The sequence below is a fragment of the Trachurus japonicus genome, chromosome 6, assembly GCF_045865225.1.
Source record: "Trachurus japonicus isolate A0001 chromosome 6, Traja_1.0".
In the NCBI taxonomy this organism is placed as follows: domain Eukaryota; kingdom Metazoa; phylum Chordata; class Actinopteri; order Carangiformes; family Carangidae; genus Trachurus; species Trachurus japonicus.
In genome coordinates this window covers 6,780,954-6,793,947 of record NC_140912.1, presented here as the reverse complement: position 1 = coordinate 6,793,947, position 12,994 = coordinate 6,780,954, and the positions used below count along the sequence as shown (strand labels likewise).

Sequence of the window (12,994 nt, the reverse complement as noted above, 5' to 3'; positions counted from 1 at the left end):
GGCAGATGTTATTCAAACTGTGTGCAGCCCCTATCATACTCTAAAGTTGTATGCTTGTTAAAATAACCATACCCATATATGTTACAAATTAGTAATACATTTTTAGTTTGTTTATTGTAGCACAGTTTCATGTAAAAGCAGTTCTGCAGTAACAGAATGAGACAAACCATCACACTGGTGACATGGACATTCACAAAGCATCAGTGTGATTTTAGACTTCACTGGATATTTGTTTTAGAATCCAGTAATAGCCTATTGATAAGAATGAGGACATTCATGTTTGATGCAGCGTGAATGCAGGACACACTAGCTTGGGGTATGAGCAACTTGTAATATTTGTTTAACTTATCTACTGTTCTGAATAGCCAATGATGCAACACAAACACGACAGGTAGACCTACAGTGGCAATTGTGCTTAATGAGCGCTTTAACCCATTAGAGTTCTACCCAGATTATTGCAGCTCTCCTCTTTCACTGTAGGTAGCGTACAGTCTGTGGTAGAAAGGCTCAGAGTAAGATGTGGAAATGAAAACAGAGAAACAGACATAATGTTTGTAGGCCTACTACTGTAGCCTACAACCTCATGTAGAGGTTGTTAGACAGTGGCTACATTATGTTGAGAAAAAGAAACATGTGTAGCTAAATTAGTCATACTTTCTTCCACGTAATCATCTAATTAGTGATGAAAAATACAGATTGTTTTTGCTATGTTGTGACAACCTATAAACAGTGGCATGCAAAAGTTTGTGCACCCATGGTCAAAATATCTGTTAATGTGAACAGTTCAGCAAGTGGAAGATGAAATGATCTCCAAAATGCGTAGTTAGCGTCAGATGACACATTCACTTTAGATTTGCGTGTAAATAGTGAAATTTTGTCTAATACCTTGGTCAAAGTTATCTGAGAGCTCAAGTCTCCTGGGTTTCCCATCCTTTTGCAGGCTGCTGCTTTGTTTCCCTACATTTTTCACTAAAATTGTAGAAAACAAAAATATTACACTGATATTTTACTTCTCAAACTTGCACAGTATCATTATTGGTTTTTTTTTCTTGTTACATAGATTGTTTGTCTTTTGATGTGCTTGTTTGAGACAAATAAAAATCAAATCAAATCAAATATTGCTTAAAATATTGAGTGTTTCATGTTTAACTTTGGGCATATGCCTTTTCATTTCATTTTCCACTTGTTTAACTGTTCACATTAACATAAATGTTGCCCAAACTTTTACATACCACTGTAGGCTGTGTGTGTGTGTTGTGTTCAGGGTCGGTCTGTAACTCCGGGTTAGTTCGCAGCTCGTGGTCGGCCCACCAGATACGGCCACCGGTGGGAAAGACGCCGCTGTGACGTCGAGCCGCGGTCTGTCTGTCGCAGCCTCTCTGGATGTCCGAGGTATGGAGGGATGATGGAGGGATGGAGGGAGGGGTGGATGCAGCTGTTGTGTAGTTTATTCTTCCAACAGACCCTCTGTTGGGCTGTGGTGTGGCTGTGATGAGTGTGTGTCGCTGGCAGAGCTGAACGCAGTGACACCGCGTTGTTAGCCAGCAGCGGTGCTAACGGCTAGCAGCATGCTAGCAGGGTTAGCATGAGGCTAGGCTAGCTGCTGGCAGACTGAGACTGAGCTGGTTTTAACTTCTAATGTCAGTGAATCCAAACAGACTTTAACCAGATGGGAAGTGACCTCTGCTGTTGTTGAAGACGTTTTCCGTCTGGGTGAAGTCCACACGTGCTGTCAGTGTGTGATGTGTTTAACGTTAGTGTGTTAACACTGAGGATGCTCAGTGTTGGATGACTGCACGTTTCACTGAGTAACTTAGACTACACTGGCTCAAACTAATATAGACTAATACAGTTTAATCTGTATGCAGTCACTTTCACTGGTGGGTGATATAACCACATCCTCCAGCGGACTGCACGGGTTTCAGCTGGGTCTCAGCTGGGTGTCCCTAATAACCTGGCAGCTGAGTGTATAAAGGCATCTATTCTCTACATAGTCTATCTAAGGTTCCTGGACTTCATTAGGGAATAACCCCTGGTCCAGGTCCAGACCACAGCAAATACCTGAAATAAGCATGCAATCTTTTCTTGACTGGCTAATTAGAGTTGTGTGTGCCAATTCCCCAAGTTAAAATAAAGAAATCTGTCCTGCAGCAACCACAGATTAAAATGAGCCTGACTTCAAATGTCAATGGATGTTTATTCAGCCCTTCATGAACTTAAAAAATGGAGAGAGGGAAAAACAACAATTCTGACCAAAGATTAATTTTCAATCCAAAATGCCAAACAGTCACTGGTCCCAGTTATTAAAATGTAAAGATTTATAGGATACAAAGTAAACATTCTGGGGATTGGTGGTTCAGAAAAACATAAGCTATCTGAGGCTCTGGGGAATCATCACAATTGTTTAGTTTGACATTTTGTAAACCAAGCCAGTTTGTGAGTTTAATGGATAATAAAAATAATTGCTTAATTAATATTGCTTAATCTAAACGACGTAGATCCCTGTATATGGCATTTGAATCACACACCTGCAGCATGTTCCATCATGTAGATGTCACACAGATGATTAGCCTATATATTAAAAGACGAAGACTGGTATAAGCCAAGTTCATAACCTTGATTTGTGTGATTTATCCTGATTTCCAGAGTCCCCATGGATGACCTGACCCAAGCCCTCTCGGCCAGCTTTGCTGTGTCCAAGGAGCCCAACAGCACGGCCGCCCCCCACCCTCGGCTGGCCCAGTACAAGAGCAAGTACAGCGTGCTGGAGCAGAGTGAGCGGCGGAGGCGCTTCCTTGACCTGCAGAAAACGTACATGTTTAAACCATTTAGAGTTTGTTGCATCCAAACCGTATATATGTTTGTAAATTCATGCAAAACCGCTGATGCACGTTCCCATCGGGGACAGTTTTTCGGCAAACAGTCTCCGCATTTACCTCTAAAACAACTCCATCTCGTAACGTACCATTATTATCTCATAGTGTGGTGAATGTGCAGCTCACAACTTGTCCACCAGAGCGTTTTGGAGTTGTTGGATTGTGTATTTGATGAGTTTGATGAGGGAAACCAAGAAATCCCATTAGCCTCCGTAGCGTAGCTCTGAGCAGCTCACGGCTCTGCTCCGCCGTTCTAAAAACAGCTTGCACCGACAATTAACGGTAAAGAACCTACTCCTAAAACTATAGGGATTATGGCAATTGGCCAATTTGCCAAAATGTTGAACTATCCCTTTAATATCTGATTGGTGTATCCTATTGAGAACCACTTGGCACAAGGCACGCACAATTGATCAGTTTTCAAATGTGAACTAACATCAGATTTCAGGATGTTTTACTGCGTGTAGGGTTAAATCCTGTCTGTGACCAGTAACATGAAACTCCATCTGAAGGTGTCTAAAGGAGACTTAGACTAACTTCTTCTTCTCATCTGTCGACTCAGTAAGCGCTTGAACTACGTGAACCATGCGCGGCGCCTGGCCGACGGGGACTGGACGGGGGCGGACAGCGATCCAGAGGAGGACATGGAGAAACAGGAGGAGGGGGAGCAGCAGCAAGACGACAACGCAGAGGAAGAGGGGATGGAGACTGAGAGGAGGAAGCTACCAAAACATTATGCAAACCAGGTCAGTGTTTGACGTATCATGACCTAGATATAATACTCAGTCTCATGTGTGAAGGGGCTGATATCAGGTATCATTCTGCTGCCTTCCCTGTTTGGTCCAGCAGAGGGCGCCTGAGGTTGTAAAATGACAGCCCAGCTCTCTGGCATCAGACCCATTCTTCTTTTTCCATTAGTTTTTGGACTCTCTAATACAATTGTTAACTGATATTGAGTGCTGAGCTTGTTAATGATCCTGCCTACATTTATTCTCTTAGCTCATGCTGTCGGAGTGGCTGGTGGATGTGCCGTCAGAGCTGGACACCGATTGGCTGATGGTGGTCTGTCCCGTGGGGAAAAGATCCCTCATTGTTGCCTCCAAGGTAGGAACCTGTCACTGCTCTGTTTCCCCGTCTCACACCATCGTTTGCTGTGGTCAGTTCACTAAGGTAATACATAATCATTTTAAAGGGATAGTTCAGCTTTTTTGAAGGGGGGTTGTATGACCTACAAATGCCCATTAAGTACACTAGATGCAGTAGAAAGGTCTATGCCCCCCCCCCCCACTGAGAAACACACCAGTTCAAGTAGGGATGTGCACGGTTACCCGAGTACTCGAGTAGGCAATATGCTACTCGGTTATGAATTATTACCTGGTTACCAAGAATCTGTGTTGGTTTCCTGGGCGTAAACCGTCGGGAGGGAGACGGCAGGTATCATCAAGTCTGTTAGAAAATCTGCTTTCAGCCTACAAACATTCTGAAACATTCCCAGTTATTTCCTGTGACGATGCGAGGCCGAGAGGAGCGTAGGCACCAACATGTACTGTGGACTAATAAATAAGCAAAAAGTTTTCTCCTCCGAAGCAGCCGGGGCATAAATGCGCTTGGAGCACATTTATGCCCCGGCATAAAGATGCATATATATGTGCATCTTAAACTCCATCTCTACTCTTATTATCCACCTGATATTTAGTCTGACGACGCTGTGTGTCAGTAATGTTGACTGTCTGACGGTCAGAGCACATTTATGCCCCGGCTACGCTCTGTCAGTCAGCCATGACGTCATTTTATTTTTGTTACAGTAATCAGTTACCCGGGTAACACCAGGTTAGGTTACGCAGTTAGAAAATTATTCAAAATGCCCATCCCTAAGTTCAAGAGTACGATCTAAAGTAAAGATTTACAATGCATCAGCTGGTTGGAAAAAAAAAATCCAGAACAATCTATGTCACTCAGTACTCCCTGGTTCTCCGCTGTTCACCTGTTTGGATCAGCGGTGTGAAGAGGCGGAGTGACACAGCGCGTCGGGGAGCCTGCCTGTGTGGAGGAGTACAAACCGACCAGCTGATGCGTTGTAAATCTTTACTTTAGATGGTACTCTTGAACTGGTGTATTATTTTGAGACAGGACTTCTCACAGGCAGCGAAAATACGCTCATTGACAACAGTGTACTGCCTGTGGGAACCAACACAGATTCTTGTAAAAAGGTTTGAAAGTTCGAGGCTCGATCCAAAAATGCTTTTACACAGCAAAAAATCACATTGCTTGATTTGAAACTCTTTAACACTACGAAAAAGCCAAACCATGGCATGATAATGTAGTTTGATCCGACGCTAGACTGCCTCTAACATGCCATTTTTCAAATCCTAGGTTAACCGGGTAATAATTTATAACCGAGTAGCATATTGCCTACTTGAGTACTCGGGTAACCGTGCACATCCCTACTTGAACTGGTGTATTATTTCGAGACAGGACTTCTTGTAGGTGGCGAAAATACACTGAGTAACAACAACGTACTGCCTGTGTCTCAGTGCAGCGCAATGCGCCGGTGTTTCTCAGTGGGGGGATAGAGACCTTTCTACTGCATCTAGTGTAGTGCATTTGTAGCTCATACAACCCCACTTCAAAAACGCTGAACTATCCCTTTAAGGTTCCACGTTGGTAATAGAGTGTATGTAGATCCAGGCTGAGATCCTCTGAGCCACTTCTTAATGGCTTTTTGAATAAGTTTCCATCTCTGAAGAGATCTTTCTGATGAGTCGTTTTCCGTCCCTGATGGAGAAGTCGAACAAGTTTCCACGATGTTTAATTTGAAGAGCAGCCACCAGCGTCTTGTCAGCAGCCACCAGCCACCAGCGTCTTGTCTCATTTAAATGCATTGTCACGACTGAATCAGAACCTGTGACAGGATCACTGCACAATGCATCTATTATCTGTGAACCCAACACTGCATTCCTGGTGCGGACCAGAGTGATGTGAGTCGCAGTGTGAGTAAGAGGACCCACCTTGTCTTAGCTGCCTTGCACAATATTGATAATGTGTGTGTGCTAATTACTGGGGAGAAATTCTGTGTGAGAGAGAAACCAATAAGTCTGAAGAACTGATGTCACGATCATGCCGTGAAGATTATGATTCATTTATTTAAGCTGCACAATCAGTGGATTTGGCATGAATCATAGGATTTGCATCATTTAATCGAGTGAATCAGTTTCATCAAAATCGAGTGAATCAGTTTCATCGAAATCAAACATGAAGCTGCGTCCACAGCCTCGGACGTGTATTTGTTTTGAATCTCTGAGCAAACTACGCGACAAGAATGTAATGTAAAAAAGAAAAAGGGTTTGCCTTGGCAGCAAAGTGTTGAGGAAACTGGAAAAGAGAAGTAGAGAAAGCAATTCCTGCCAGACGACACAAACCTTATTGAGCCACACTGTGTCTCATCATCCAGTTTGAAATAAGAGAAGTTACAGTCATGCTGATTCAGAGGTAAGTTATGTCATTAGATTAGAAAACAGAAGCAAAACTAAAGATGATTTAAAAAGACACATATCACACACTTGTATAACTAGTCTAATATTTGACCCCTTTGTTTGCGATCCAGACAAAAGCCCAGAGTTGTGTCAGTTGCGGAGCTGTAGTCCATCTAGCAGTGGCTCTCAAAGCTAGGACCATAAAGTCGTACCCTTTTGCCATAATAAAGGTTGTGCAATGTTTATAAAGCCTTATAAAATGTTTTGTGCTGTAGTTACTTTGGATTCAGCGCCGTCTGTTCTGCAGCATTCCTCTGCGCCGGCTCTCAGGGGAGGTAATCAGTCCATCATCACCTCCGCAATCTGGCTCGGATGCGTTAAAAAAAACAAAAACAAAACAAAAATATAGTGAGAAAGTTTTAGAGTTGTTGTAGGAGAGGAGCATAAAAACATGTAAAAAAGTTTAAAATGTTTGGCAACCTCTAATCTACAGCAAATATTGAGTGTCTGGAAATTGGAATTTCACTGGAAATGTCTCAGTTTAGTTAGTATTATTAATTTACACAGTATTTTCAAAATCATCAAAGACATAGATGGAGAGGAGAAGTGAAATTAGCTCGCATAAAATGTCTTGTGAAAAATAGTTGTCATAACTTTAACTCAACTAAACAACCTTGTTTATTTTCTGACAGCATCATGTTTTTCTGTGGAAGTCTAATCTGAGGCAGACATGAGCTCACTCACCACTGCACTATATCAGTCTCAGCTTCAGGAGAAATGAAAAAGATTGAAAACAGTGAACATGAAACTCCTGGTAACTGGTAAAAAAGTGCCTGTCCTGTCCTGTCCTCTAACCTGTGTTGTGCCAACGCTTCACACCCTGTGATGTGATGCAACCATCTACAATATCATAATGACTGTACACCTACTGTCAGCTAGTTCCTGATTCCAGACCTCGACCCACCGATGACAAACGTTTGAAACACCACTTCACTCCAGAAACAAGAACTGAAGCTCCTTTGAAAAGCAGAAAGAGCAGATGGTTCCCAGTGATGGAGGAGAGCTGAAGCCCTGGCTCTTCTGTCAGGGTTACACAGTGTTTATAGTGTTACAGCGTTTAAAGCTGCTGTGTGGCTACGTTTCTAAATGCACAGAGGCAGCTCTTACATTTTGACATGTGAGACTTCAAAAGGAGAGTGACCCCACACTCCCTGTAGAACGGGGATCCATCAAGTATCAAGCCATCAACCAGTTGTTTGAGTTGCAGTGATAATGTGATTATGTTGTGTTGTTGTTGTTTTTCTGGATGACATTGATTCAATTAACGATTTAAAATGATGAAGTTAATTTATAATTAAAAACAAACAAGCCAAAAAATGTAGTTGAGGTTATTGTTTCAGAGGCCGGTGTCAGATAGTGTTTTAATTAGGGCTGACCCAAAAAACTTTAAGCTTCGAAGCTTTGTTCGTTGCCGTGGTAATCGATCATGAAGTCCATGATCGATTGTTTGTTTTTTCTTTTTTCCTTTTTGACACGGTTCTCATCTGCAATTGTTACATTAAAATGAGTCGGCTACTTGGCACCTGCTTGATTTTGGAGATATGCAGTGTGTGTTTGCCATTACTTAATTATTTCTGCTACGATCATCTGATCAGTGTACAGTACATGTGCCTCTGTAAGGATGTACGACATAAAGCCGACCCAATAGAAGGTCTCGTGTCGTCCCCCCCCCCTCATGGTGTCCCTCTGTGTGACTGTGTGTCTGCAGGGCTCCACTGCAGCGTACACTAAAAGCGGCTACTGTGTGAACCGCTTCCCCTCCCTGCTGCCCGGTGGGAACAGACACAACTCCGCCATGGGAAAAGGTAGGAGGGTCGGCCTGTACCTCTGGAGGGTTGGTGGTTCACCAACATGGAGCAGCTGGACATTTTCACAACACACACAAAGTGTTTCACCAACACGAGGCTCTTCTCTCGTCTCTCTTCCTCTCGTGAGGTTTATTATTCTTTAAAACTTTTTAACCTCCACCTATCTGTTGTACACCAACCAGCTTTGAGCAGACTCGCATAACTTTATTTTTACTTATTTTAAAATTGAAGATCCCACATTGTCCAAAAGTATCAAATTAAATGACTGAATAGAATAATTTTAAGACTGTGATCTTAGTATATCTATATTTTTGTTGCAACATAAGGGAAGATAAAAAGGGAAAATCTAAACATTTAGGGGTCAGTGAAGGCAGAGATGCAACCAGAACACCCAGTGAAGAGGTGACCTTTGAATAGTCTGTCTACTTGTGAAAAAAGTTTGTTTTTTAAACCCTAAAATGTCTCACAGAGTTGTTTTCAAGGTAAATTTATGCTAAACCACTGATCCGCTGATGCACTTTCCCATTGGAGGCAGTTTTTCATCGAGCAGTCTCTGTATTTACCTCTAAAACAACTCTGTCTGGTAACGTTGTGTTATTATCTCATAGTGTGGTGAATGTGCAGGTCACAACTTGTCCACCAGAGCGTTGTGGAGTTGTTGGATTGTGTATTTTGATGAGTTTGATGAGGGAAACCAAGAAATCCCTCGAGCCTCCGTAGCGTAGCTCTGAGCAGCTCGCGGCTCTGCTCCGCCGTTCTAAAAACAGCTTGCACCAACAATTAAAGGTCACAAACCTACTGCTATGACTATAGGGATTATGGCAATGGGCCAATTTGCCAAAATGTTGAACTATTCCTTTAAATAGTTAGTTTTGTTCATTTCATTTTGTTCATTTTTTGTCCCAAAACATCAAACAGGACTTGTAATAATTGTGCAGATCAATAATCACATCCAATATCTGTGGATATCTTAAATATTCTTATTGTGTTTTATTAAAAGTTGATGGAAGTGCTTGTTCCATTTTCAGGCTCAGTGTCTGAATACAGAGACAGAAAGACAAACGTCTGGTTTGTCTTTTTACCTGAAATCTGCTACAAGTTTACTAAATCAGCCAATCAGAGGAGAGGCTCAGAGTTTCTCCTGACCTGGTGTTGTTACGAGAACTCCAGAGAAAACATAATAAAACTACGCTGAGAGAGAAGTACATCTTCTATCAACACTTCAGATGAAACTCAAGTGTAGAATGTGGGGTCGTTTAAGTCAATAACAGTAAAGATAATATTGCCAGTCACCATTAAAGAGTTCTATACCTGTGGATTGTGTATGTGTAAGTTGGGCTTTGTGTTTGTCCCCGTGCAGACTACACAATCCTGGACTGCATTTACAGCGAAGTGGACAGAACGTACTACATCCTGGACGTCATGTGCTGGCGAGGCCACCCGGTCTACGACTGCCCGGTAAGACCGCCGTCTAATCCTGCAGCAATCCAGGAATGCTTGTCTAATTGCTTAAGTAGCAAAGTCTGGGACACAGATGTGCTTCTTTTTTTGTTTTTTTTTCCCAGGTTGCCCATCTCATTGGCTCTGGGTTTGAAATAGGAGTTGTTTGTTTACAGTGTTTTTTGTTTGCTTGTTTTCTCATCAACAGACTGAGTTCCGTTTCTACTGGCTGCAGTCCAAAGTCCAGGAGACCGACGGCCTATCAGAGATCGCCAAACGCAACCCTGTGAGTACCGAGACAGGAATAGACCCTCTCTACCTCCTGCCTACTTTTAGCTTTCAGTTGTTTCATGTGTTTACTTAGTTTTTTTTTTACTTTGTGTGTTGTGTTTTATGCCGTGCTGCTGCACTTCATTTCCCTTTATGGGAAGAATAAAGTCCTGAACTTGAACCTAAACTTCCTCAGTGGAAAACAAGACAAAGGGACATTAAAGCCAAATCTCCCGTTACTGTCTTGTGTACACTAAGTGTGTACTAGAGTGATTATTGCACACAAATCTTAGATTACGGCGCTCGAGTGAACTTTGGGCTCCACCTCTAAACCTTCAGTGTTTGTGGCCCAGCTGGGTGGAAGTGAAACCATGCTGAGTCCGTGCAGCACTGGAGAGCAATTTTTCTCATATTTGACAAGAAGCAACATGTCGGGAACTGAACATCATGGTGCTCTGGTTTTGTTTGGTCCACAGTTCCGGTTTGTGAGCCTCCAAAGCACAGACTGCACGGCAGAAGCACTGCAGAAAGCCCTGGCAGCCGAGTACAGCTTCAGCGTAAGAAGAGATTTAAGATTTCATCTTTAACTGTTTAACTACAAACACCCTAATCTGTTGTTGCACAATGTTGGTAGAGTGGAGAGTCTGACAAATCCTGAAAATGATGGATGTAATGATCTGTTTGTGTAAAAATAAGTCCATGAACATTTGAAATTTATCACAAAAAGTTAGGGATATTTGACAAGAATATCCCTATAAAAAGTTCATGTTACAGTGATATTCTATCATGAAAGCCTTTTAAGTAGAAGGATGCAATGGTCATTTCTTTATCTCAAACAAAAGCTAACAACAGTGGTGGCTAATGGCTATAGCACAACAAACATCTCAATGTCTCAGTAACTTGATCAAATTGTTGTCTTGGTCTCATGATGTCAAATTTGAACATGTGGAGAGGAGAGGAGAGGAGAGGGATGGAGAAGAGGACTGTCTACAAACTGTCACTGAACCAGAACATTTAGTGGTTCAATGACAATTGAACCACTAAATCAGACGGTGCTTGTGATTTTTGTGGTTAATCACCTTGTTAGAGAACAGCATGTTATTCAATAAGTACTGAAACATTGAACAACTGGACATGTGCATTCAAAAGTTTAGAGAAGGTTCAATTAAGTTCACCTGTAAAGGTTATAGTGCATTTTAGGTGCATTCTGAAATTTAATCTAAAAGCCAAACATCCCTAACATTTTGTGATTAGTGTGTTTATATATATATATATATGTATATATATAAAATTCTGGCCGCAGGTTGATGGTGTCCTCTTCTACAGAGTCTGACAAATCCTGAAAATGGTGGATGTAGTTGTGATTAGTTTCCTTCTGGCTGCAGGTGGATGGGCTCCTCTTCTACCACCGACAGACCCACTATACCCCTGGCAGCACTCCTCTGGTGGGCTGGCTGCGCCCCTACATGGTCACAGACATCCTGGGTGTCGAGGTCCCTGACGGACCCCTCACCACCAAGCCGGAGTACGCCAGCCACCAGCTGCAGCAGATCCTGGAACACAAGAAAACCTCCAGCGAAGTGCGGCCGGCCAACAGGAGCGGCGGCTACGAGCTGGAGTACCTGTCCACGCCGAGCCAGGACAGCGCCGACGCTCTGAACTTTCTCAATCAAAATCCAATCAGGGAGGCGAACATGGAGAACTGAGTGGGAGGCCTAACGAGATGCAAATTGCCGACTCAGTGTTTCTGAGTGGCGTCGGCCCACATATGGCTCTTTAGAATGTCTGCTGAATGGTGCTGCAGATCTGACCAATTACAAAGCATGGCTAATTCTAATCCGGCAACTGCTCAGGATGCCCTCAGCGTGCAGATTAGTAGAGCCGTGCTCTATATGTTTTAATTTTGGCTAAAAAAAAACATTTACATCTTCAATTCTACGTGCTACAAAATTTGGAAATGAACAGTCCTGTTGAGAATAACTGCACAACATTTAACCACTGTCCTTACAATGTCACCGTGTCACACAGATCCCTCTCACAACACCATAGGTGGTCGCATGCGCTCCAAGAAAGAGGACAACAGGTGTCTTATGTAACGTTTTTGCTGCTCTGCTCTTTGTGCACTTAAAAACAGATTTCACATAAGAAATGTCTCATCCTTACTGTTGTCAGTTGTTAATTCACTGATGCATATTCAGATTTTTTGAGCAGATCTTTACCTCCAACATTAATGGAGACTTGTTTTGGAGGATTAAATGTTGCTGACTGGTCAGATGCTGTGAGCTGACCTCATGCTGAACAGCACGGGTGGCATAGGCTTTTACAATTCAGTACAGAGTTTAACATTGCCAAGGTGTTTTAAAGTGTAAGTTTCTAAATAAATGTTTTTATTGGACTACATTCCTGTTCACTGTGCTGCCATTTTTGTTGCTTTGAAAGATCTGCAGTATTTCAAAACCAGCTTTCTATATGAGAGGAAATTTACACAAGAAAAGCAAGTATTCCTACATAAATATTATCATGCCTTTCACACAACTTTGAAATATATTCATGCATCAAAATTTCATCAAACGAGGCTGTACAAAATAAACACAGAACAAAGCCTAAGGAGAATTTGTATATCTAATTACACTTGCTTGTCAGTGTGTAGCTGTAAGTAGCTGGTGTTTGAGTGTACGGTAAGACGTGACTCATACTGCTGTTCATAATGCCAGCGGTCATCAGCAGAACTCATGAGCATCTCTTCCTCTGTGCGCTCGGCTCACTGTGTTATTTGCGTAACTGTGAAGAACTGGGTGGAAACTGTCAACAGGAAAAGACGTGTGAAGTGTCTGGCAGAGCTGACAACTTCACAGTGACCTGTGCCAACACACTCCTCTTGACAGAGAACACCTAAGATTGAGTCAGGTTGCAAATATCTTAGGAAGGGAGGTGACCTGGTTCTCATTTTCCCTTTTGTTCTCTTCTTTTTAGAGAAACGACACTGTCGTTGTGAACTTCAGTTTCTGGGTTAAACTGAAAGTTGTCAGTTTCAAATCCTGAGACCGGTTACCACGAGGTTTCTCTC

At 42.5% G+C, this 12,994-nt stretch overlaps 1 protein-coding gene across 1 annotated transcript; it reads left to right on the top strand.

The window, feature by feature from the left end:
* The first annotated feature begins 1,270 nt into the window (after window positions 1-1,270).
* snupn (snurportin 1) lies at window positions 1,271-12,327 on the top strand. Its single transcript, XM_085778519.1, has 9 exons — window positions 1,271-1,392; window positions 2,647-2,811; window positions 3,439-3,622; window positions 3,876-3,980; window positions 8,118-8,214; window positions 9,578-9,675; window positions 9,866-9,943; window positions 10,404-10,484; window positions 11,313-12,327. The coding sequence occupies exons 2-9, from the start codon at window positions 2,654-2,656 to the stop codon at window positions 11,631-11,633; spliced, it is 1,122 nt and encodes a 373-aa protein (XP_085634645.1). The 5' UTR covers window positions 1,271-1,392; window positions 2,647-2,653; the 3' UTR covers window positions 11,634-12,327.
* Window positions 12,328-12,994: the final 667 nt, after the last annotated feature.